General features: G+C 40.1%; 1 protein-coding gene across 2 annotated transcripts in view; it reads left to right on the top strand.

The window, feature by feature from the left end:
• The window catches only part of LOC122091341 (histone-lysine N-methyltransferase CLF-like), a 101071-nt gene extending 78538 nt beyond the window's left edge, over positions 1-22533 (top strand). For both annotated transcript variants that reach the window (XM_042661215.1, XM_042661216.1), the window contains 8 exons: positions 13916-14051; positions 14155-14375; positions 15496-15627; positions 19078-19168; positions 21491-21538; positions 21614-21742; positions 21836-21913; positions 22101-22533. In XM_042661215.1, coding sequence (XP_042517149.1) covers positions 13916-14051; positions 14155-14375; positions 15496-15627; positions 19078-19168; positions 21491-21538; positions 21614-21742; positions 21836-21913; positions 22101-22292 — 1027 coding nt within the window. In that variant the 3' untranslated portion in view covers positions 22293-22533. The remainder of the gene's footprint in view (positions 1-13915; positions 14052-14154; positions 14376-15495; positions 15628-19077; positions 19169-21490; positions 21539-21613; positions 21743-21835; positions 21914-22100) is intronic.
• Positions 22534-25803: the final 3270 nt, after the last annotated feature.

The raw sequence follows: 25803 nt of genomic DNA, 5'->3' as shown, positions 1-25803 counted from the left end.
TCCCAATTTGCAACCATTTGATTCTAGATTTCTGCCTTAAAAATCTCCCTTCTTGGGCAATTAAAGAGATAAGATCTTGAGAAGTCACTTTTTCTTCTTCAGCAATGAGATGGTTATGGATATCTGTTTGTATCCTAGACTGTATAACAGCCAACTCGTCTCTACAAATAGAGACCCGAGAGGTGATGTTCCCAAAGGAAGAGGAGTTTCAACTTTTGAGGGCTGACATTCCTGAGCTTCTGCCAAAGGCAATAAAGGGGTAAAAAAGACATGGATAAGCTTCTCCCAGGTAGCTATCCTTTATCTTTTTAAATATTTTAGTTATTAAGGTTAATGTTCTTTATAAATTCCTATACAGAGAAGTTTGTCCAAGGAAGGGGGTGCTTGGTCCAATGGTAAGGTACGAATGTTGCTACCTGGTGGTCAAGCGATCGAAACAGCCTCTCGACATTCTGGAAGTAAGGTTGCGTAGTTCTCTTCCCCCCTGACCTCGCATATGCGGGAGCGTCGTGCACCGGTACACCCATAAATTCCTATATGGAGCTTTTGTATATGGGTCTCTAACTTCAACAATGTGAAGGAAGTCTTGGTAATGAAACCACATTTCAAAGTATTTAAAGGGCTTGGAGCCAAAGAAAATATAGGGATGGACAAGGAAGGAGATGGCGTTATGGTTAGAGTTAGAATATGAGGATTAGTGAAGAAGGATGAGATGAGGGATGAGGAAGAAGATGGAGAAGTAGAAGAGGGAGACGAAGAGAATCGGTGGTGTTGGGGAATAATGTGTTATGAGTGAAATCTCACTAACACCAATATATTACCTTCGCTAATATATTTACAAGATATTACACATACCTCCCTAAAGAGGGAAATGGAAAATAAAATATAACATGACAAAGTACTAAACTACCCTTATTGAACATAACTAATATCTTTAACACTCCCCCTCAAGCAGGAGAATAAATATCATGCATTCCCAGCTTGGACAGTAGAGAACTGAACTGGTGATGAAGAAGTTCCTTTATGAAGATATCAACTAGCTGATCTCTAGTCCTCACAAAAGGTGTACATATGTAACCAGTGTCAATCTTCTCTTTAATAAAGTGTCTGTCCACCTCTATATGCTTTGTCCTATCATGCTACGCAGGGTTGTGGGCTATACTTAAGGCAGCCTTGTTGTCACAATAAAGTCTCATAGGTGCTTCAATATCAAATCCCAACTCTTGGACCAGCCTTCTCAATCAGAGAAGCTCACATACTCCATGTGTCTCTAAATTCTACCTCTGCACTAAACCGAGCCACCACAGGTTGTTTCTTGCTCCGCTATGTAACTAGGTTTCCACCTATAAATGTGCAATTGCCTGATGTAAATCTCCTATCAGAAATTGAGCCAGCCCAATCTGCATCAGTGAAGCCTTCTATCCTTATCTGGTTATGCTTGTCAAAAAGTAGTCATTTTCCTGGAGGGGACTTCAAGTACCGGAGAATGCAGTAGACCACATCCAAGTGCCCACTCTTGGGAGCATGCATAAACTGACTCACCACCCCCACTGTATAAGTAATGTCTGGACGAGTCAAGGACAAAGAAATAAGCTTCCCAACCAGTCTTTGATATTTCCCTGCATCAACAAGAGAAGGGTCAGCATCTTCCCCCAGCTTATGATTCCGCTCAATGAGAGAACTTGTAGGTTTGCAGCCTAACATTCTTGTTTCTTTCAATAGGTCTAGAATAAACTTGTTTTGGCATATAGTTATGCCCTTCTTGGATCTAGACACTTCAATCCCCAGGAAATATTTTAAGGGTCCTAGATCCTTAATCTCAAACTCTTGGGCTAAGTAGTACTTCAGATTGACAATCTTAGCTCTGTCATCTCCAGTTACCACAATGTCATCAACATAAACAATCAGAGCTGTAATGGTGTCATTGCCATGCTTAGTGAATAGAGTGTGATCAGCCTGACTTTGGGAATAACCATTCTTTAAGATGGCCTGTTGGAACCTTTCAAACCAGGCCTTTGGAGATTGTTTAAGGCCATACAGAGCCTTCTTGAGAAGGTACACCTTTCCTGCAGCTGAAGGGAACTTGAGGCTAGGAGGAGTTTACGTATACACCTCCTCATCTAAGTCATCATGTAGAAAGGCATTCTTCACATCCAGTTGATACAATGGTCAGTCCTTATTCGCTGCTAGAGATAAAAGGACTCGTATGGTGTTATGCTTAGTCACAAGAGCAAATGTCTCCTGATAGTTAATCCTATACACTTGACTATATCCTTTTGCCACCAGCCTTGCCTTGTACCTTTCAATAGTACCATCTGACCGGTACTTGATTGTGTAGACTAGGTACAATTTTTTTCTAGGGCCATCATTTCCTCAGTCATAGCTTGCTTCCACTTAGGGTCAGACATAGCTTCAGAAACATTCTTGGGAGTAAAAGCAGATGAGAGAGCAATAGTAAATGCAACACCTGTAGGGGAGAGAGTCATAGGAAACAAACTACGTTATAGGATTAGTACAAGCTCTCTTTCCCTTCCTAATAGCAATAGGAAGATCTATCTCTGATCGGGAAGGGAGGATATTACTTGACTGAGGAGGGTGGATCTCAAGAGTTGGATTCAAAGAGGACTCTTAGCAGGTCTTCTTATTCCTCCTTGTGCACACAATGGTCTCCTTTTCATTACCTGAACTTGAACCACCTCTTGAATGATCACCAACATCAGTAATATCTACCTCTTTATATTTCCCAATGTCAAGCATAAAAGGAGAGATAGGCAATGGAGAAAGAAAAGGAATCTCATCAGTAGCCTTTTCACCTCCATTATGCTCCCCCTGTAAAGGATGCTAAGGAGAGGCAAACAAAGGGGCAGACTCAAGGAATGTGACATCTTTGACTCATATCGTTCCGTAGAATAGTCTGTGAAGACTTTCGTTTGGGACGGTAGGAATAGTCATTATCATCAGAGTCTTGGAGACAATTGTGATCAGAGAAATAGTACACCGGATTTCCTTGAGCATCAAAAGATTTAACAGGAATATATTCTTGAATCATTCGTGTAAACTGAGTAGGAAAAGGAGAAGGTAATGGTTGCGGAGGAGGAAATCTGATTTCAACCTCACCGGTGGGATGAGTGATGAACTGAGGATCAGTGGACTGAAGTGGCTCGACTGGAGCAGGTTGTTGTGTGGCCATTTGTTGTTCATAAGCCGTGACCCAAGAAGAAGGAAGGAGACGAAGAAGTTCATCTCGGGGCAATTGTCTGGGTATATGGGTGAGACTTGGAACATGGTCAGAGTCCACAGAGAGGAAAAGAGCATCCTCATGTTGGCTTGTAGTTAGATCATAGGCATGATTTTGTATTCTATAAGCCATTTGGTAGTGGAGGGTTCCTGCTAAAGCCGTAGGAGTCTGTGGGGTGCCAGATATTTGAATCTGGAACTTCAAAGCAGAGGGAAGATGGGGATCTGCTAAAGCTATGTTGAAATTAGGGTAGAGAGTGAGGAATATGGTTCCTGCATTCAAAGTGGTCTGAACAGTTGCAATAACGACATGTTCATACCGTAGGAAACGACTGTCAAGAAGGGCGACTCGTGAGGCTATAGGAAGACCTTTCCGACCATGGAAAGATAAGGCGAACTTAATCGCACCAAAATGAAGATGGGTATAACCTTGATTTTTCCACTGGGGAATAAGGGCCGTCGGGATTTCTAGGGTAAACAGTTGTTCCTTATCAGTTCCAGGGATGTGATATTGATCACACCGAGAGGCCTGAACCAACTCCTTCAGAGGTGGGGTTTTCTTTCGAGGGGCAATAAGAATTTTCCATTTAGAAGAAGATTTCTTCTTAGGAAAGATGGTATAGGGATTTAACAGGGGAGACGGAGTCTCTGGGATAATCTGATCATCAGGTAAGTAATCAAACTCATATAGAGAATCTATAGAAGAAAAATAAGATCGAGAAGAGGAAGGAGAAGAAGAAGCAGAACTACGAGAGGAAGAAGAACGTGGAGAGAAAGCCATCAGAAAAGGATAAAGTCCAAACCCGAACAGCACAACTCACCGGCAAAACTCAGATAGATAAAAAGATGACTAGTCGAGGCCGATCAGGACCCCCGGGGTTCAAGTTCTCAGAGACAGATCAACCCGAGCCGTTACAGGGTAAAAGACGGCCATTCCTCGGCCTGAAGACCCATTGCTCAAAGGGTTCTTTCTCTGTCACCAGAAAACCAAAACCACGAAGTAACCTGCAATAGGGCGTGGCCTAGATCATCTCTTTAACTGGCAGAGGTTCAAACCGTACCAAGCTGGTTGCCGGAGAAGGACCTTAGCCGGAAAACGAGGAGGGACAAGGCTCTGATGATAATGACTATTCCTACCGTCCCAAACGAAAGTCTTCACAGACTATTCTACGGGAACGATATGAGTCAGGAGACCCTACAGTCGGACCATTGAGTACTGAAGCCCGTTATCCCTTTATGGTTAAATACGGTGCTCCCCCTTCTACCAACCTACCTTATGCTCCTCCCCCTACTCAGGTTTGTAAACCTCCTCCATCTGTTCAGACACCTCCGCCCATAGTTCCTCCTTGTTGCATGTATACTCCAGGCTCCTCTTCTTCTGCTCCTCTGCAGAATTTCCCTGGTCCTGCAGACTATGGTCCTGATTCCCATGGTGTACGTCAGTATGGAAGGTTAAATCCCCTGTTTTACCCTCTGGACAACCAAAAGACATATCTCAGGCTGAAGCAGCTTTAAATTGGCAAAATGAAAATGCCATTGTCCAAAACTAGTACCTTGAACGAATCCTTGCTTCCACCCAGTATACTCATAGTACTGTTGGACGACATTCTCAGTTACTTCAAGCCCTTAAGGCTGAGATGGATCAAGTTCATACTGAACTTGCTGGTATTGCCTCCTCTACTGCTGATACGACCCAGGTCTTTGCTCTTATTGGACAAAAAGAGAAACATCTCAGGTTTCTTGAAGCTCAGTTACACAGTCTCCAACAAGCTCCACCTCAAGTAGCGACATCTAGTCGGCAGCAACCTTTACCTTTGGCAGTTCCTACTATGTCCTCTCAGGATCCTTTTGCCATATATGCTACCCCGGCTTCTCCGGTCGTTGCTTCTCCTAGATCCTTCCCACTTGAAGAATTAAAGGCATTACAGCGTCAGCAACGCAATCTGAAGTCCAGGCCACAGCTTAAACCAGTCCCTTTAGACAAACCTTCTCCTCCACCCTTTCAACCATATCCTATGACTGTATCCTATCCCGCACCAGCACCACCTATTTCGGCCTATCCATCACCTTCACCTTCACCTCCTCGAACCAAACCTAAATATCCTCCCATAGGAGCCATAACCCCTTCTGGTGATGAGATACTTACGGATCTTCTCACCACCCTAGCCCTTCATGACCCTAAACCTATCCCCTCTTTCATGAATACAGGTCCAGATCCACCTCCAGTCCCTTATCCTCCACCTCCAAATGTTGAAGAGATGGATGGTGATCAGGATGACCCTATGGTCCACAATCCTGAACCTCCACCTCCCCCTAACCCCACATATGCTCCATTTTCCAACCAAGATCCTAAGCAGTTCTTTACCCTAGATGATGTCCCTGTCTCAAAATGGGCATCTAAGTTTGCTGATTTCCATGCTTGGATTAATGCTGAACTTCTACAAGAAGGTGCTACTTCAGTCAGTGTTTTGACTAAGTTTGTTGCTCGACTTCAAGGCAAACTCAGGGAATGGTATTTAGCTCTTGGTGGATATAGACAGCTCCAACTTGTCCAACTTCCTGAAGGCCAGTTCATTACAGTTCTTTATCAAGAATTTCTTGGTCCTGTCTCGAATGATATTACAAAAGCTCGTGAAGAGTTTTTACAGCTGAAGTGTTGTTCTCTTGCTCGACCAGATCTTGACAAACACTTCTCTCGTATGATAGACAGATTCCATAAGATTGGTGGCCTTGATGATGAAAACCTCAAGCAGATCTTTTTGAACTCACTTCCAGAACCTCTTGGTGCTGATACTCTCCAGTTTCTCCGTAACCAGAATATCACTCTGGCATCCTGCAGTATCGGTTCCCTATATAGCTTTGCTCTCATAGCTCTTGACAAACTCTGTAATGTCAAGAAAATCTGGAAGGAATTACAGACAAAATCTGACAAGGTCTCTTCTGCTTGTGATACTTCTTGGATGAATATCAAATGCAAAGGTTCTGATCACTTGTGTGATTGTCCTACAAAGAAGCCCTTCCATCATAAGAAGTTTTTTCACTCTTCCCAGAAGCACAAGAAAAGGTTTCCTTTTAAGCCTTCTCGGTTTAAACGGTTTAAACCTCATTGGAAGTTCCTTCAGAAAAAACAGTTTCGCAGAAAGCACAAGAATACTTCTTGCTTCATTTGTGGAAAAGATGGACGTTTTGCTAAAAATTGTCCTAACAGCCGCAAGAAGGATAAGGTGCTCCATATGCTTGCCTCTCTCCATCATGATGATCTACAAGATGCTGATCTTGAGTCCTTATACTCTCTGGATTCCGAACCTACTGATCTCTCTTTATTTGCAATTGACTATCCAGCCGAACCTAAAGCTGAACCTAACTTTCTTACAGACTCAGACCCAGAGTCTTCTCTTTCTGAGTCCGAGGATTCTGATCCCCTCTACCAGGTTATCCCTTTCCTCTCCCCACATCAAACACCTCTTCCCTGTCAGTCTATCACCTTAGCACATGCTGCAGTAACCCTAATCCCTGAACCTTATGCTAAACCAGTTCGTCTAATAGCATTTCTTGATACAGGTGCAGCTACAACCATCTTATCCCCAAAAGTCCTCCCAAACCATTTCTGGAAACCTCAAGAACCTCCTCTTCCCTTTTTAGCAGCCAATGGTGAAACCTTCTATATCACCCTTGTCACTAAACAACCCATTAAAGTCCAACTGCTTCCAACCCTTTCGTTTACCCATGTCATGTTAGGATCCCACTGTCCTGGTAAAGATCTCATCATAGGTTTTGATGTACTGAGTCATCTTCCCCTTAAATGGACACCCCATGGTCTTGTATATAAACAACAACTTCTTCCCTGGTCCCCTTTTTCTAACATATTTCTTGCAGGTACAAGTCCTACTCTGTTTGATGAGTTTAAAGGAAAGCTTCTGCAAACTTCCTGTGCAGATTCTCATACTGAGTTCTTGACTAAATGTACTCATCCCCTCTGGCAGAATTCCAAGTTCTTCATCTCCTTACCTTTTAAGAAGAATGAAGATGTTAATCCAACAAAAGTCAGTCATCCTGGTATGACCCCAGAACATTTGACACTTGTAGTCCAAGAACTTCAACAACTACAAACTCAAGGATTGTTAGAATCAACTGTCTCTCCATGGGCATGTCAGGCGTTCTATGTGAACAAGAGAACAGAACAAATTCGTGGTAAAATGAGAATGGTGATAAATTATCGGCCTTTGAATTTCTTCTTGGCTGATGATAAGTTCCCATTACCAACTCGTCCGGCCCTGTTACTTCAGTTAGCCTCTGTAACGGTCTTCTCCAAGTTTGATCTTAAAGCAGGATTTTGGCAACTTGGGATTACTCCTGAAGATAGACCTAAGACAGCTTTTTGCGTCCCTGGTTATCATTTACAGTGGACAGTCATGCCATTTGGATTAAAGACGGCTCCATCAATATTTCAGCGTGCCATGATGCAGATATTTGCTCCTATTCAAGATCGTGCCCTGATTTATATTGATGACATTCTTATGTTTTCCTCTACACAGGCTGACCATCTTTGTCTTCTCCAGCACTTCCATCAGATTGTTCAAGACTATGGAATTATGCTCTCCCCAAAGAAAATGCAAATTGGTGTTTCTACCATTGATTTTCTTGGTGTCACTATTACCAAAGGAAAATATGAACTTCAACCTCATATTGCTACCTCTCTCCAGCAATTTCCTGAAGGTCCCCTGACCAAAACTCAGGTCCAGCAATTCCTTGGTATAGTCAACTATATGATAGAGTTTCTTCCTCAACAAATCAGACACACATCTGTGCTTCATCAGCTCTTGAGAAAGAATGCTCCTCCTTAGTCTTCTGAACACTCAGCAGCTATCCACGCTCTGAAACAGCTATCTACAAGACTTCCCTGTTTACAGATTCCTTCTGATGGACGTCGTATCCTTCAAACTGATGCTAGTGATACTCACTGGGGTGCTGTCCTACTTGAAGAAACCCCTGATTCCAAAAGAACCATCTGTGGTTACAAGAGTGGTTCGTTTAAACCATCTGAAGCTCATTACCATTCAACGTTCAAAGAAATTCTTGCAGTCAGACGAGGTATTGAAAAATTCCAGTTTCATCTCATTGGACACAGGTTCCTTATTGAACTGGACATGTCAAGTTTCCCTCGTATGCTTGAATTCCGGTAACGCACACTTCCCAATGCTCAACTTCTCTGATGGGCTCAATGGTTCTCAAATTGGTCCTTTGACATCAAACACATCAAAGGAAAAGAAAATGTTTTGGCAGACTTCCTTTCTCGCCCTACCTCTACCTGTTCTGTTATCCCAATCCTTTACCCATTAACACCAGGTGCCTCTACCTCATCTTCCTCCCAGCCTCAACCTAGCCATAACCTTTGCTGTGCTATACCTCCTCACCTTCCCCCTGAAATCCTTCATACCTTAACCTATAAAGCAGTTCTTACTTACAGTAAGCATACAGCCATTCAGCTCTTAGAAATTGCCCTTCGTCAAGAAGGTTTATTTCTTGCTGGTTCTACTTTTCACCCAGAGTTTCCCTACCTCACAGTTTTTACCTTTAACTCTTTCCATGACCTTGATAGTGGAGGAGTAGCCAAGAAAGATACACTTGAGAGCCTTAGGGTCCAGTTTAGTCCGAGAGGACTTATTAACATGGACATAATAAATACATGCAAACACTTTGGGGGGAAGCGAGAAAGAAGAAGACTGAGGAGACAAGGTGTCCAAGGGAGTTTTGGAGCCCAAGAGTTGTGTTGGCATACGGTTGATCAAATAAGCAGCAGTAAGAAGAGCATCAGACTAAAAAGTTTTAGGAACATACATGCCAAAGAGAAGACTCCTACTGAACTCCAACAAATGGCGGTTTTTCCTCTCAACTACCCCATTTTGTTGGGGTGTGTCAACACAAGCTAGTTTATGGATAATGCCATGGTCAGTAAACAAGTCTTGAAGACCACCATACATATACTCCCCCCTTTGTCAGAACGAACAATTTTAATTTTAGTGTTAAACTATGTACATACCATATGATAAAAAATTTTAAAGACATCATACACATCACTCTTGTGCTTCATCAGAATAGTCCAAGTAGCACAGGAAAAATCATCAACAAAGGAAACAAAGTAATGAAAACCAAGTAAAGAAGTAATAGTAGAAGGCCCCCAAACATTAGAGTGCACAATATGAAAAGGAACAGTCGATCTATTACCATGATATGGATAAGAAGAACGATAATGTTTAGCAAAAATATATGGTTTACAATGAAAGACATGGAAACTAGGAAAAAAATTAAATAAATAAGGTAACTGTTTCCTCATAACAACAAAAGATGGATGCCTTAAACGTTGGTGCCACAACATCATAGAATCCATAGAACGCTATCAACACGTTCACACACATAAGACTGAGTTGTGGCCAAAAAAGGTGATTGAGGTTCAAGTAGGTAAAGCCCTTTCTCCTCACGCCCACTGCCAATAATCTTCTTCATCACCAAATTCTGAAAGAAAAAATGAGAAGGAAAAAATGTGACAACAGTTTAAGGATTTTGTCAGATGACTCACAGATAAGAGATTACGGGTAAGGTCAGGAACGTGAAGAACATAATCAAGTGAAATGGAAGAAGTAATAGGAATGCTACCTTTACCAGAAATGGAGGAAAGGGAGCCATCGGCAACCCTAACCTTATCTCTACTAGAACAAATAGAGTACGTATCATAATAATGGGGCATACTAGTCATGTGATCCATAGCACCCTAATCATTAACCCAAGATGGAGCTGTGGAAGGGGTAGATGAGGAAACCTGCAAGGCGAAAGCTGAGGACTCTGGCACTATAAGGGAAGAAGATGATGAGCCTCCTAGTTGAGACATGACCCTACAGAATGCTACAATATCCTACCTAGTAAGGGAACTGTGCTCTGGCTGTGGGCTAGAAGCAGACCCTGTAGTAGCATGCTCGGCCTCAACACTGTGGGCTCTGGCTCCCCCACTGTGTCCACCACGAGCACCACTAGAACCACCACGCATGCCAGGAGGTCGACCATGAAGAACCCAGCATCTCTCTTTAAGGTGCCTAGACTTCCCACAATGATCACATCGTCTGTCATCTCCACGAGGTGGGCCTTGGCCTCTGCCACCACTCCAATCCTTTTGAGAGCTAGTAGTAAAAGCTGATCTCTCAAGAGGAGGAGTATGCTCCATGGCCACCCTCCTAGTCTCCTCACTCTGCAAATAACTACACACCGCATCAAGAGATAGAAGGGGAGACCGACCCAAAATTTGTATCCGAATTGGCTCATACTCTGGGTTCAACCCACCAAGTAAAATAAGAACCCATTCCTTCTCAAGTGTTCGATAAACCTCTGCTTCATCCTTAGGATTGGACAGGTGGAGGTCCCTATAGTGATCATACTCCTCCCAGAAACTAATAACAGTGTTGTAGTACTCAGAAATGGTCCTATTCTCTTGCTTCATGCCAATGACCTTCTGAAGTAGTTGATAAACCTTGGCTGAGTCACCCACACGGTCAAAAGTCTTAGTAACACTATCCCAAATATCCTTTGCTGTTTTTTTCCTCACAAACCTCCTCCCAATCTCAAGTTTCATGGAAAAAATCAGCCATGTCATAACAGTTGAGTTCTCAGTCTCCCACTTTGGATATGTCGGGTCTTCTGGGTTAGAAGCCTTAATAGTATTTGTAACATACCCTAGCTTTCCTCTACTCTGTAAGGAAAGCTTCACAGAATGAACCCAATCCAAATAATTGGTGTTGTCTAACTTCACAATAGAGATCTGGGTGTGTGGATTCTCAAAAACTATAGGAGGAGGAGGAGGAGCACCACTTGATACATTGGCTGAAACATCACCAAAGAGTGCTCCAAGGCCACTATCTTCAGACATATTGTAAGTAGAAATGCACACACAATATGGGGGGAGTACACACTCTACCCAACTTTGCCTTCACAGGGACTCAGAGATAAACCCAACAAGAGGCAAACACACAATGCCAAAGCAAACCAGATCAAGGCACACTTTAGTGCAAACAAATTAGGTCATAATACTTCAAGGGTCACAGCCAATACATCTCAAGCAACAGTGTGGCCAGATTCCATCACGAAATGAGCAAATAAAAAGGAAAAACAGGGGAGGCGGTACAGTCCAACTTGCACAATAATCGGCTATGAGCTCACCAGGCTGTCCTCCTAGGACCCAGTGCTTAGAGAGCTTATAGGGATGCCTTAGGAGATCCAAAGGGTGTATACCTCACCTCGAAAGGCTACCATATGAGAGAGGACTCCCAAAGGAGGGCTGGCGGTAGTCATAAACAACCCAGTTTTTGTGGCTGTGAGCTTCAAACAGCATCAACCGTCCAGCCCTTCACATGAAACCTCCTCTTGGGTTATCTTTGAGCTTCCTCCAAGCTCATCCCGAAGATTCTTCAAGTCTTTTCACATAATGGTCTCTTCCTTAGAACCTTTTGTAACCTAGGGTTCCAAAGAGAGAGAATAGAAGTAGGAAGCTTGTAATCCGACTCTCAAACCAAGATCTTGTGCTCTGATACCAAGTTAGAATATGAGGATTAGTGAAGAAGGATGAGATGAGGGATGAGGAAGAAGATGGAGAAGTAGAAGAGGGAGAAGAAGAGAATCGGTGGTTTTGGGGAATAATGTGTTATGAGTGAAATCTCACTAACTCCAATATATTATCTTCACTAACATATTTACAAGATATTACACATACCTCCCTAATGAGGGAAATGGAAAATAAAATATAACATGACAAAGTACTAAACTACCCTTAGTGAACATAACTGATATCTCTAACAGTTGGAAATGCAAGGGAGGTCAAAGGAGGCATGGGAGTAGGGGAAGGAGGCCAACCAAGCTTCATTTACCAAAACTCTGTTGAGCTTGCAAGCAATTTTGTCAGCACCACTTCTTCTGTTAAATTTAACACCAGACCATGTCAAATCATTTATGCCAATATTATCCAAACAATCATTGAAGGCTTCAATAGAGGAAGAATCAATAGAGACATAAGTTGTCCTTTCTCCCAATGCTGACAATTCTCGTGGTCAGGCTACTGCCAGTTCCTTTTCCTCGCCTCCCTTAGCCAATGTTTTTGGCATTCTAGCTGAGGCCGAGTGCAGTGAGATGCTAGAGACTGTGGTCTCCCTCCTGATGTGTGGCCATAACCCTTTTCCCCTTGTTGAGCCTCCATCCTCCTCTGGTGATCTTGCTATGATCCTTCACTGTGACAACCCCATTGTCACTTCCATTTGCATGATTGATCTCGCCCCGCCTTCTATTGTGCATATGGACCAGCTGTGGTCCTCCACTGTGACAACCCCATTGTAACTTCCATTTACACGGTTGATCTCGCCCCGCCTTCTATTGTGCATATGGACCAGGTGAGTCCTCCTACTGCTTGCAAGAATTGTCGCGGGATTCCTAAGAATCAAATTGGGAAGTAGGCCATATTAGTCCCTCCAAGTTCTTGTGCTCCATTGGCCACAGTGACTAGGATTAAACACAAGTGCTTTGTTGTTGTTTTTTAAGTGGTGTCAGTTTGGTAGGGGTTCGGTCCCTTTGTTTTTCCACTTTTTCTGCCAAGGCCTTTTGTGTAGGCCCTGGTGTTCGGATGCTTTGCCAACCTGTCTTTATTTTATTTTTTCCTTCGGGCCTGTAGATTCCTTCCCACCTCTTTGGTAATTGAATTTCTTATTCACCCAAAAAAAAAAGAGACACCACCTCACTTTTCATGCCCAAATCTGACAACATTAAAGTCACCGCCCATGGGAGAGAGCCAACCTTGGGAGCAATGAAGCGGAGGTCCTGCCAAAGGGGGATTCTCTCAGAGGCACGGTTATGCCTGTGGAGAAAAACTGTTAGTACCATTTGGATCCGGAATTTTGACTTTCCTGTATTTTATTAAAAAATCAAATTTGCATAGTATTCTGCCCTGCCCGTATAAGGATGGATCTGGTAAATTCCTACTCAGATTTTGGGTCTTGTTCATGTTCCACCTGCAAAACCATGGCAATGCTGGGTATGCTGAATACCAACTTTTCCAAGGCTGTGAACTTTGTGGTCTACATCTCTATTCCATTATCCTTCCATTAAACATTTGATGCGAAACGCTCCTTCTCTTGGGTCTTCCATATTTTTCTAAATATGCTGCTTAGAAACGTGTTGCTATTGTTTTGTCAATTCTGCTGCTCCCTTATTCTTTTTCAGGCCAGACAGGTTTTCTGTCAATACCTCTACAAATTATGTTGAACTAAAGCTTCATTTTGTAACTAGTAATTTGATTGGTCTACAGCCTGTGAAATACAAGTTTGTTGCAAGTGCTCTTTTTTGTTATTGTGTTTTCTGCACAATGTTCAAACCGGCTCTAGCTAAGAAAAAAAAAGCAAATTTGTTGACTAGTGCTCTTTTCTTCTTTTGTTTTCTGCACACTTTTTAACCATAAGATTTATATAGCTCTGCGAATTGTTAATGTACTAAAGTTTCCTAATCATGGACATTTTACATTATTATATCTTTCATAATTTAAATTATTTGTTTTGTCAGCTGCTATATACATTTGAATCCAGGAGATAGTGCGATGCATTCATTGTTCTAATTGTGCATTTAACAATGGATCTATTATTTTTCTGGACAGCTGCCTAATTGCTAGGAACCTTTTGAATGGAATGAAGACATGTGCTGAGGTTTTTCAGTACATGAGTTTCACTGAAAATAAACCATCCTACAGATCTGCTGATGGTGCAAATTCTCTCGTTGAAGGCCATTCGAAGGTTGACTATAATACTTCTGTGGTTTTTTATGTTTATGCTTATGTACATATGGCATTGGGCCTCTTTCTCTAACTGCGGAATGCTTGGCCAAAATGCTTTTCAGGATGCTGAACCACGAACGAGATCAAGGTTCTTGCGCAGGAGGGGGCGAGTTCGCCGTTTAAAGTATACTTGGAAATCTACTGGTTACCATTCAATTAGGAAAAGGATTAGTGAGAGGAAGGATCAACCATGCAGGCAGTTTAACCCCTGTAGCTGCCAATCAGCTTGTGGAAAGCAGTGCACTTGCCTTCTAAATGGAACCTGCTGTGAAAAGTATTGTGGGTATGATTTCATTGTCTCTTCCAAATTATTTGCTCAAGGAAACTTGAATCTGTGTTATTTGAAGTTTTTTTTTTTTCCCCTGGTTTTTCTCCTACAATCAGTGTAGAAGCTTACGATTTAGGAAACGAATCTTGTCTATTCCTATCCTTCAACTCCTCTAAAGGGTTTTTCAAGCAACTAAACTTAACTTTTCGTTTGGATATGTATAAAGTATTAACAATGTATGGTATAAAATGTAGTATAAATGAACGGAAAAAAGGAAGAAGAAGAAGAAGAAAACAAAATCTTACTAATGAATCGATATTCAAATCCTTTGTTCTTTCAAAGTGTCGAACTTCTAAATTTTCATATGGTCTTCCCAGGATTCCTTCTAGAGCCTGTTGAATAATTTTTATGGATTCCGTCATTTCATTAATTCGTACTAAATAACGAGCTTATGAATCTCCTTTTTGCAATTGAATTTCCCAATCAAATTCGTCGTAACACTCAAAATGATCAACCTATGAAGATCCCATTGGTTCCGGAAAGCTCATAGCATTGGTCCTGATAAACCCCAATTTATTGCTTCTTCTCCACCAATAAGCCCACGCCCTCAACTCAATAGAAAAAAATGAGATTCCGTTAATAAGCTTTTGATATTCAGCAACCACTGTTAAAAAGTAATTGCAGAAATGAAACATTTATCTATTCACCATGAGGTAAATCATCACTACTCCCCAAATACGGAAATAAATATGCATTATTCGCATACCAGTGGCAACTTCAAATAGATCTTATATCAATTCTCTCTTTCTCTCTCTCTCTCTCTCTCTCTCTCTGAAAATATAGAAAAAATGAGTATGTGCACTGATATCTGCCATAAAAGGACTGAACCTTATAGGATAGAACGCTAGTTAAATTCTTAAGAATGGTTCAATTATTAAGTGCAATATGATATTTTCAATGGTCAATGTGTCTTATCTCACTGGAGTGAGTTGTGATACATGTCAATGTGTGGAAATGGTTTTTAGTTGTTACATTTTTTACTGCTTTGATCGGTTTTATTTTGTAAAGGTCTCTGTCTCAAGTATTGGCTTAATGGATTGAGCAAGTCAACCATCATTTTTTATTCTCTTTCCAGGTGTCCTAAGAGTTGCAAGAATCGTTTTAGAGGCTGTCATTGTGCCAAAAGTCAATGTCGCAGTCGTCAGTGCCCATGCTTTGCTGCAGATAGGGAATGCGATCCAGACGTTTGCAGAAATTGCTGGGTTGGGTGAGTTCTAACTTTCTGATCCCTTTGATGCCCAAAGTAATTGGTAATCTCATGATTATTGCAGCTTTCAAGTTTATAGCACCATTTGTCTGATTTCCGGACGTCGCATAGGGGTCCTAGGATTTTTTTCATTTATGATACTTACTTTCTGACTAAAACTAGTAGTTCGATGCATGATAAATTAGTAATTTATGAGGAACTAAAAAAATTCCAATGAGAGTGTGAGATTATTACATGGAAGCATCAGTCTTCGTGTACTGGTCTGCGGCATAAATAAGCAGGTATCAATGGAAATATAAATATATGCAAAAAAAGTAGAACTATGTATTTATGTATACCAAATAGTTAAATTCCAATAGAGTTTTGTTGCTCAAACACTACATTATTGTTGATGGGCCAAGAAGTCTGTTATCTCTCTCTTTTATTTTCTGCAAGTTTTTTTAAGCGATAATTAATTGTCGTTAAGTTTGTTTTGGTTCTAGTTGGTGTCATTACTAGTAAGCCCTCAATTTGTTTTGCGTCATATGGTCTCCCGGAACCTGATTCTGTCAACGTATAGCTTCTAAGAAATTGGTGGCTGCAAATATGTAATTTGTTTTGCATCATATGGTTTCCCACTACCTGATTCTGTCAACATAGAGCTTCTAAGAAATTAGTGCTCACAAACTATATGAATGTGTAGAATTTAGAGCATGGCATGTGTGTGCATTTCTGCACATGCTTTGAAGGGTTTCCATGTTATTGGCTTCATTTTTAAGGGGCTTAAAGGAATTGAGTTGAAAAGACTCAGCTTTGATGGCCTTGGTGAGATCTTATTTTGATCCAGGCTATGAATTAGCAAGAAATTCTTGATTGATTGCCTTCGTAGAAAGGGGAATGATATATGTGCTTGAAATTAAGTAGTTAAGAGTTAGGTCAAGAGTCAACAGTTTCCTCTTTAGGCCAGCCTTTTTTCGGTTGCAAAAGGTTCGGGCCAGCCGTGATGTGAACTCAACTGCTTATGTAAATTGTAGAGCAAATTGTAACACCTGTCAGCCATCCTATGGAGAGTATTAGGTCCTTACCCAATCCTGGTGAGGTGGTGATCACCGACGGGGTGACCAAGAAGTTGGAAATGGGAGAGTAGAGAAGTTGAATTTTCAACAGATCCCACCTTCATGGAAAATAGACATTGAAGTCCTTGGATTTCAATCAGGGGGATAAATATCATCTTGCTTCAAATCCAACTCCTCACTGTGCTTTTGGTAGGGTTTGAACAAGCAGATGGGTAGGCTTGAGGGGTGGGGTTCCCCAGACCTAGTCATAACAAATTTTGAAGGCTATATTTGAGGCAATTGAAACCTACTACTTTTGATCCTTTGCAAAGTTTGGTGTAAGAACCCTGATAGAATCTCATAAGAGGATAGCCCATCGACTACTCTACTTCTATTAGAGATAAGCTTCAAATATCCCAACAGTTACAATGTTGTGGTTTTAATGGGTTCATCTCAAGGGTGGATTTTTTTTACCAAATTAGGGATTACATTCAGCTGATAACAGTGGTAATTTACGTTCATGTGGGAAAGAAATTTCTCCATGGATGTGCCAACATAAAAATAAATATGAAGAAAAAAATAAAAAGTGTGCATCTATGTTATCCTGACTTGGTGTGCTCCACTCTGATTTGTATGTATTTACATGTTGACAAAGTTTGCCATCAGATTGGGTGATTTGTCTTCTACATTCTGAATCTTGTATCCATATGCAGGCGGAAGCATACCTGCTTATATACTCCCAATCTTCGAGACCTGCATCTTTTTATCTCTTCACTTATATGGGGGTGATATAGTAGATCCATTCCACAGAAAAAATTATGGTCCTCGGTTGGAAACCCCTATTTTGGAGACTTCCTGTTTAGAAATAAGAAATGATAAAATATTACATTTTGGGCTTAATTGCTAATGCTTTTACTTGATCTATCTAATAACCTTGTAAACTTTTATATAATTCTTTCTTGGTGGTTCACCTGTTTGTGCCACATGGAGGAATGATTTAGTGATTCTGACAATCAAATATCTAAGGAATGGTCTTGGATTAGCCATGTGTCAAATTTATGAGCCAAGTTCAGTTATTTACATTCCCATGTAATGACATATATCCATGTATGTCTATGCATCCCCCCGTTAATTTGTACATCCTCTTGGTAGTGAAGAACTTCCAATGCTTCATTTTCCATCTATCAAACTTTGCTTGGGATAAAGGTTATGTGAGTAGGGGACTGTGGGGATCTGCCTGTTCACTGAAATTTTCTTTTTTTGGGAGGGAATGTTTGTGTAAATTTGATACCCTGATGTTGGACTTTGACTTCTGCATCTTCTTCCATGTATCATAGTTTTGCATGGAATGATTTGTTGCAACATAAATTTTGTACCTTGATTTTTACACCTTGGTAAGGAGTTCTCTCCTTGGCCCTACAAGGGAAGTAAAAAGTGACACAAAAGCTTACTTACATACAAATGTAAATTGCCTGTCTCCAGTGTGTTAAAAAAATAAACATGATGGTGTCCACCAAATTCTGTTGGTGCAGAACTGCAGGATTTTTTTTTTTTTGACACATGTATCAAGTATGATATCGAATAAAGCTGATTGGAGGGAAAGGATCCATGTAGCGGACCCTATTTAGTTGGGATAAGGCTGAGTTGGAGTTGTTTTTGTTGTAATTTTTTGTGCCACATGCTAGAATTTCATATGGCTTGTTCTTCTCTCCCCCCACCCCTTTTTTGGTTATTACTTTTTTATTGGTAAACTTTGTCATAATTTCATACTGATCTTTTTAAGAAAAGGAGCAGTTTTGGTGGATGGCAACCCACAAGGAAAAACAGTGGGTGGGTGCTTAGAGATGCCTGTGGCAAATAAGGTGGGTCTAAAATTTTGTGGGCATGTAGGCCACAAGGCCCCCTAATCACATGTCAAGTTTCTGCCCAATTGGAGTTGATCATGGGGTGGGAAAAGTGTGAAAAATCGAGGACTATAAAGAAAGTGCACAGGATTATGAGAGGATGCATGGACATACATCGGAAGGTATGCATTAGATAGGAAGGTAAATAATTGAATATTATGCTGCAATTTTACAAGTGGACAATTTAGACAGTTTCTTAAACATCCAACAGTAAGGATTCCCACATCACTCTTCCACGTGGCAAAACAGATGCGCCACCTACCAATATTGTCTGTGGGTTGTGCAGCCACAAAAGTTTTCACCTTAACATTTTGTTCAGTGATTAGTTCTGCAAAAAATTTTAAGATTTTCGGCTTGCCACTTGTGTTCTTAGCATTTTCCATGTTTAAAAGGTTCTACGGCTAGTGCATTTTTGTTTGGTATAACTTTTGCTTGAATTGTTCTTTGCTAATTTCTCCATGAAACTTAATTTTTTTTTTTTTTTCTTTGTGCTGTTTGAACCATTGTCGTAGTTGCGGTGATGGTACTCTTGGAGTCCCTTCCCAGCGAGGTGACAATTATGAATGCAGGAATATGAAGCTCCTTCTCAAACAACAACAAAGGGTAATGATGATTCACTTCCTTGTACATTTGTACAGAATTCAACAATATATGTTATGCTGGAATTTTTTTAAAAATAATATTTTTATCATGGTTGCATTAGTACATATTACCTGAAGAAATTTTCTGAGCTTGGAAATAAGCATTCGAAGAACAAAAGCAAAGAAGATTCAAAGAAAGATTTCATCTTTGTTAATACCAGTTTATGACTATATTGCCAAATGGGGTACCCTTTGGATAAAAGTGAAATACCTTTTTCATGAGATATCCATATCATTGTTTTAAAAATTGGACTGGATCAGATAGGTCAGGATCGCCCTGATTGGATTTGTACATAGTTGTCACGGCGCCAAGGCAAACCAAGGCGATGGAGTGATGCCTAAGCACTTAGGTGACAAGGCGCCTGCCTTAAGGTGATCAAGGCAACCAAGTGTTATTTTTTATTTTTACTATTTTCTAACATTACTTGATATGCTATATACCTTGTATCATAAAAAATCAATATTAAGCCACATCAAGTCATCAAAAATCAACATTAAGCCACATCAAATCATCAAAGATCAATATTAAGTCACATTAAGTCATAAAAAATCAATATTTAGAGAAATGCTCTTGTTTTATAATAAGTTTTATTGGTCAAATGATTTTATTTACATCAGACTTTTTGTATTAGGTATAGCACAAAACCAACTTTCCAACGAGTCTAAGATTACTTAAAGCTGAGTTATAATGATAAAATAATATTCTGGTCAAACTTATTTTAAAGTGCGGGAATACTGTTAAAATCGCCTGAATGAAAATAATTTTAAAGACATCAAACAAAATATTATCTTACTTGACTTTTGATTTTTAGCAATATTTTACCATTGACAAGATTATAAAATTTTCAGAATTGAGCAAAACCGCAGCATTTGAAAGTTGAAAATCGCCCCTACAACAAAAAAATTCAGTTTTTGTTATTGGATTGGGGGTTGACCATTTATCCTTTTGGAATTTGATTTTTAAACTATTTTTATTGTATTCAATTAGGGGGTATTTGCTTCTTTCTGAATAGTATCTTAAGTAACTTGAATGATATTTGGCATAAATAAGTCCAAAAATATAAGGCGACATTCAGTGCAACAAGGCGGAAGTAGCCTAGGACTCAGGAAAACCGCCTGGACACCAAGGCATCGCCACACCTTGAAAACTATGGATTTGTATCGGTTGAGACTGATCCCTAATCCTAACCGACCTATACTATCCATTGGTAAGGTATAAGGCTAAAATGGTCCAAATAGTTTTTTTTTGGGGGGGTAAAAAACAGGGGTAATCCGTTCTATCCTTACTGATATCAATCTAATCCATATCGGTATTGGTTGAGACTGATCCCCAGTTTTAAAACCTTGATATGTATGCCTTTTCGTACTTATTTCCGAGAAATAGACTGAGTTTCTTTAAGTGGTGGGATTATAAAAAGAGGAAGGTTTTATGCATGATGGCATAAAACGATCAAACCCTTTGTCAAATGTGGGAGAAGGGGGGCTGGTCATTTCGACCTGAGTGTCCCCATTCCACATTCTGTGCTTGACCATGCATGATGCATGGCAGTGCATGGAAACTTTTGCCATATAGAAATGTGGTCTCTGCTGAGAGACCACAATACAGATACGTTGACAGTATGTTAGCGTCTTTCCATTTCTATAGGGAAATATTTCCTGGTTGGGTCACCCACCTGGGTGGCACATCTAGTTGTGCCACATGGAAGGATGATGTGGGAATTCTGACCATTTTATGTCTAGGAAATGGTCCGGATTGGCCACTTAACAAATCTCAAACTCAAATTCAATCTTGTACTCTCACTTGTATGTCCATATACCCTCTCCATCATCTTGAAATTTTTTTCAATGTTTTATTTTGGCAATTGGCAAATTCTGTTTGGGCTGAAACCTGCCACGTGAATAGGAGACCTCGGGTCTTCCTGTCTACCAAATTTGAGCCCCATCCAACCTGCGATGTGGTGCAACTAGCTGCCACCCACCAAATGGAGAACACTCTATGGGCGGAACTATTGAGTAAACTCCTAATTCTAGTTATTTCATACTATTTCCCTGTTGGGACGCCTAAAATTTTGTGAGATTCTTACTTTCAATTTAAACTGTGATCATGCTAATTCTTTAGGGCATTAATATATTTGTGTTATCTGCAAAGAAATTGAGTGCAAAAAAATGCAGATGGACTACATTTAGATTTAAGAATCATCAGATCCAACTGGAGCCCACAGATTCCTACTGATATTTTAATTAGGATTCATGTGCTTTGTTCTTGTTTCACATCCATGAACAGGTCTTGCTAGGAAGGTCTGATGTATCTGGATGGGGAGCGTTCCTGAAGGTAATTTTCTTTTGTGCTACTTGCCTTTAGTTTTAGTTTCTTCTGTTGCTAAGTCAGTCTTCAATTGCTCTCCAGAATAGTGTGGGCAAACATGAATACCTGGGGGAGTACACTGGAGAATTGATATCACACCGAGAAGCTGACAAGCGTGGAAAGATTTATGACCGTGAAAATTCATCATTTCTTTTCAATCTGAATGATCAGGCATGACTCTTTTACATATTTTGCTTCAAAGTTCCTCTTTTCCTCTTATAAATTTTTTTTTGGGCTCTGATAGAAGTTTTTCTGCGTTTGTAGTTTGTTCTTGATGCTTATCGGAAGGGAGACAAATTGAAATTTGCCAACCATTCTCCTGATCCAAATTGCTACGCCAAGGTCTGTGCGTGTTTGTGACACACATACATTCATATGCACAAAAAATCATATCAAATGCTTGGTTTCAACTTTACTATCTCAAAAACAAATATGAATGTGACATGCCTATAAATATATGACTAGAAATTCAAGTGCATTGGCCTTTTGTTCATCATTCTCACTTGCATAATAAATGATGCTGTGGCAGGTCATCATGGTAGCAGGGGATCACAGGGTGGGTATATTTGCCAAGGAACGGATAAATTCAGGAGAAGAACTCTTCTATGATTATCGCTATGAACCAGACCGAGCCCCTGCCTGGGCAAGGAAGCCTGAAGCTACGGGGTCAAAAAGGGAGGAATCAGTTCCTTCGGGTGGTCGTGCAAAAAAGCTTGCTTGATTCCCAGTTTTTTCTCAAAACCAAAATAATTTTTTTCATTCTGTTTTTTCTCATTTTCATCTTATTCTTTTAACATGCTATTGATCTTGCTGATTTAGTTCTGCAATTTCATTTTTATTATTCATTTTTTGAAATTGATTCCCTTCCAACTTGAAGTAATTTATACCGTGTTCTTTCAAAGCAGGAAATTTTAGATTCCTACCTAATATAGCAGTTGTGTTAGAGATGTGGTTCTGTGGAAGGTTTGGGTTAATCCGATCTGTTTATGTTGAGCTGGAAACTGATAAGCATGTCTTGCCTGCAGTTGGGAATGATAATTTGGTTCTTGCGTATTGTCTTTGGTCATATCCAATTCTCCACCTGATGGAAAGGGTACATGGGATTGTCCAAGGGGAAGTAATCTATAGTTCCCTTTCTACATCAGGTATGAAAATTACAATGGTTGAGTTGACCTCTATCACTTTCCCGGTAGTCCATCTAATTGGATATCCAATCTCTTTGACTCATTTGACTTTTGGAATGGGGTATAAAAAAGAGTTCTACTGCAGGGAACACTATCAAAAAAATGGTATTTTCTGTATCTTGATTAAAGATGTGAATTTGTAACCAAAACCGTTTATTGAAACAGAACCGATCCATTTACACTGAAACCACAAAACCGTTTAGTAAATGGTGTGGTTATGGTTTCAAGTTTCAGGCCAATTAGCTAAATGGGTCGGGTCGGGTCGGTTTTAACCGCGAAATCTATGGTTTCAAATTGAATTGAAACCGTTTAAACTGATCCGATTAATCCGTATAACAATTAAATAAAGCAGGGGTAGTAATCCGTATAACAATTAACAATTAAATTAAGTGTTCATTCTGCTTTAGTATGATTTATTATAATTCAGTTCAAGTTTAAGCTTTAGGTCATGAACTTGTAATCAATATATGTTATTATTTGTTATCACAGATGAGGTGTTTTGGTTGAACCACCTATCATTTTAATAATTTATGCTGTAGAAAGCTCGATTTGGATGTTGTATGATATTAATTCTGTATATTTGAGAATGGTCATGCAAAGAAATAATACTAGATTATCAAATTAAGACATACCATCGTTAATATAGAATCTCTTATTTGTGGTTGCCAATTATTTTTTGATAAGTTTATGATCTTCAGTTTAGAGATGATTGCAAGTTATAATAAATCGATTGTGAACCGTTTTACAAATCGTATGGAATAAATCGAAATTGTTTAAAATCGTACTGTGGAAACCAAAACTGTTCACCAAACGGTCACGGTTTTAGAAAGTGGAACCGTTTAGTAAATGATGCGATTATGGTTTTAGTCAAATAAATGTGAACCAAATCGATCTACACCGTTTAAACCGAAACCGAACCGATTAACACCCTTAATCTTGATGGTCATGGGTGTTGAATATAACATAGGGCAAGAAATCAATATTCTCTCACACCAAGCCAATGGGTGCACAGGAGGGGAGCTGCACAATTCTTATACAGGGGGTCTCACAAGTTAAGATAAGAGTGTAAGAGAAAAAAAGAGAGCATGAGAGGGTGCATGATACAAGTGTCATGGTGATCCTTTTACTTGTAAGATAGGTTCTGCTTCTTCCTTTTGAGGGTGGGGTTCCATTAACCTCGGTTGAAATGTTGTTTCCTTGATGCATAATCAGTGCTTGATTGGGTATAATAAATATCTCAAATGGTCTGCATTCTCATAATTGGATGATTTTAGATTCGTATCAATGTGTTGTTATAGTGCTTTATGAAGGCAGTATTCTGCTTGGAATTATTTTGCAAGCTCTTTAATTACCGGTGTGTTCTTTTTGTGTTTGCTTTATTAGTTTATCTGCATTATTGGTTTTGTACGTATTTGATCATTTTGTTTCTCCATTAACTTGCACATTTTTTGAACTTTTCTATCATAATCAGAAGAGAGTTTTCTCCCCTATAAAATATTCACTGAAACTTTTCTACTCAAAATAAATTTTCTAATTTCCTCAGAAAAGCGGACTTTCACTCTTTTCTCCCCTACTAATTATCCTATATCCCTAAATTAAGCTGCTTCCCTCCCTTCCCCTCCCCCCCCCCCCCCCCCTTCTTCCCTTAGATGTACCCTACTCCCGTAGCCTGTCTCTGACATTTCCCCCACCCTCCAGACATCTCTCACCTTGCCTTCCTCTCTATGTGGGCCATCCCCTTTAAAACTCCCATTCTCTCAAACCCCGTTACCCCACTATCACTTTGCAACTCTCTTGCCATCCCTTTTCTCTTATTTTCAGTGCCCTGGCTATCACTTTCTATTTTATTTACATCATAAAAACTAAGTTATCTATAGACTATGTTCTGACAATTTTGTTGTGAAGTTTGCTTATTAGCTATCACAAAAGGCTAGTAGTGGCGAGGGTCAGTTTGTGAGGTGAGGGTGCTTATGACTTTCATGTTCTTTCACACGTTCTTAATAAGGTATGCATAATTATATATATTTTTGAGGAAAATGGTTTCCGTGTGGGGAGTATGGCCATGCACTTAGACACATGAGGGCAAAATAATCGAACTGTCCTCATGAAATGAAAAATGATGTCTCAATAGATGTATCTTTGTGCACTTTCATTGGCTTTAATTCATGTATAGGAACCGTACTTCCCCACTTGAAACACTTACCCTTATTTTTATGGGGAGGGTTTCCCATGGGCAATGTAAGAAAAAACTTCCACGTTACACCAATGAAGGTTTAAAAAAATGATATCATTTGTATGGGATCCTAGGTCCCACATGGTCAGAATAGGATAGAAAATATGTTTTTTTTTTTTATAACTAAATATGATGTATTAAGAAAACAGAGAATAATATACAAAGAAAGGCAGCCCTTGCCATCCACCCTTAGACAGGCCTAAGATGAGGATGAAAGCCCCAAAACCAATCGGGACAAAGTGCCAACTAACAAAGCATGGGGAACATTGCTAACTACATTTGAAAAAAAAACTGTACACTCCTTGTCCTCTCTGATCAAATCCAATAACTCATGAGGGAATTCCAATGGAAATAATGTAACCAACCCCTCCAAAAAAAATTGTATCCAAGGTTGCTAAAATATCCGGCGTCTATTGATCTCCCTCCAAATGTGTCTAACCTCCCTTCGGTCTAATTGGTTTAAAAATGGCATAAGATTGCTCTTCAGAATTTGAACACCCCAAGGACCTAGGATTTTTCAATTTAGAATATCCACTGCTAACTTGGAATCCGATCTTATAGAGGTGTTGCAAAAACCCTTATCAAGACAAATAGAGATTCCAAATTGCCAAGAGTTCTATATTTAGAGCTGTATGGTCTTCACCTCTACCTGCAAAAGCCAAAATTGGGTCTCCAACTACATTCCTAACAATGCCCCCATAGGAAGCCCTCTCATCTCTGAAGGAACCATCACATTGAAGGGCAAACATAGGAGGACAGAACCAAGAGCAAGTCTTAGGGACTTTGACCGACCAGACAACGTTAGTTCCCCACTT

This window comes from Macadamia integrifolia, chromosome 10, assembly GCF_013358625.1.
Source record: "Macadamia integrifolia cultivar HAES 741 chromosome 10, SCU_Mint_v3, whole genome shotgun sequence".
In the NCBI taxonomy this organism is placed as follows: Eukaryota; Viridiplantae; Streptophyta; class Magnoliopsida; order Proteales; family Proteaceae; genus Macadamia; species Macadamia integrifolia.
The sequence above is the reverse complement of the archived record's forward strand: the minus strand, read 5'-3'. Positions and strand labels throughout refer to the sequence as shown.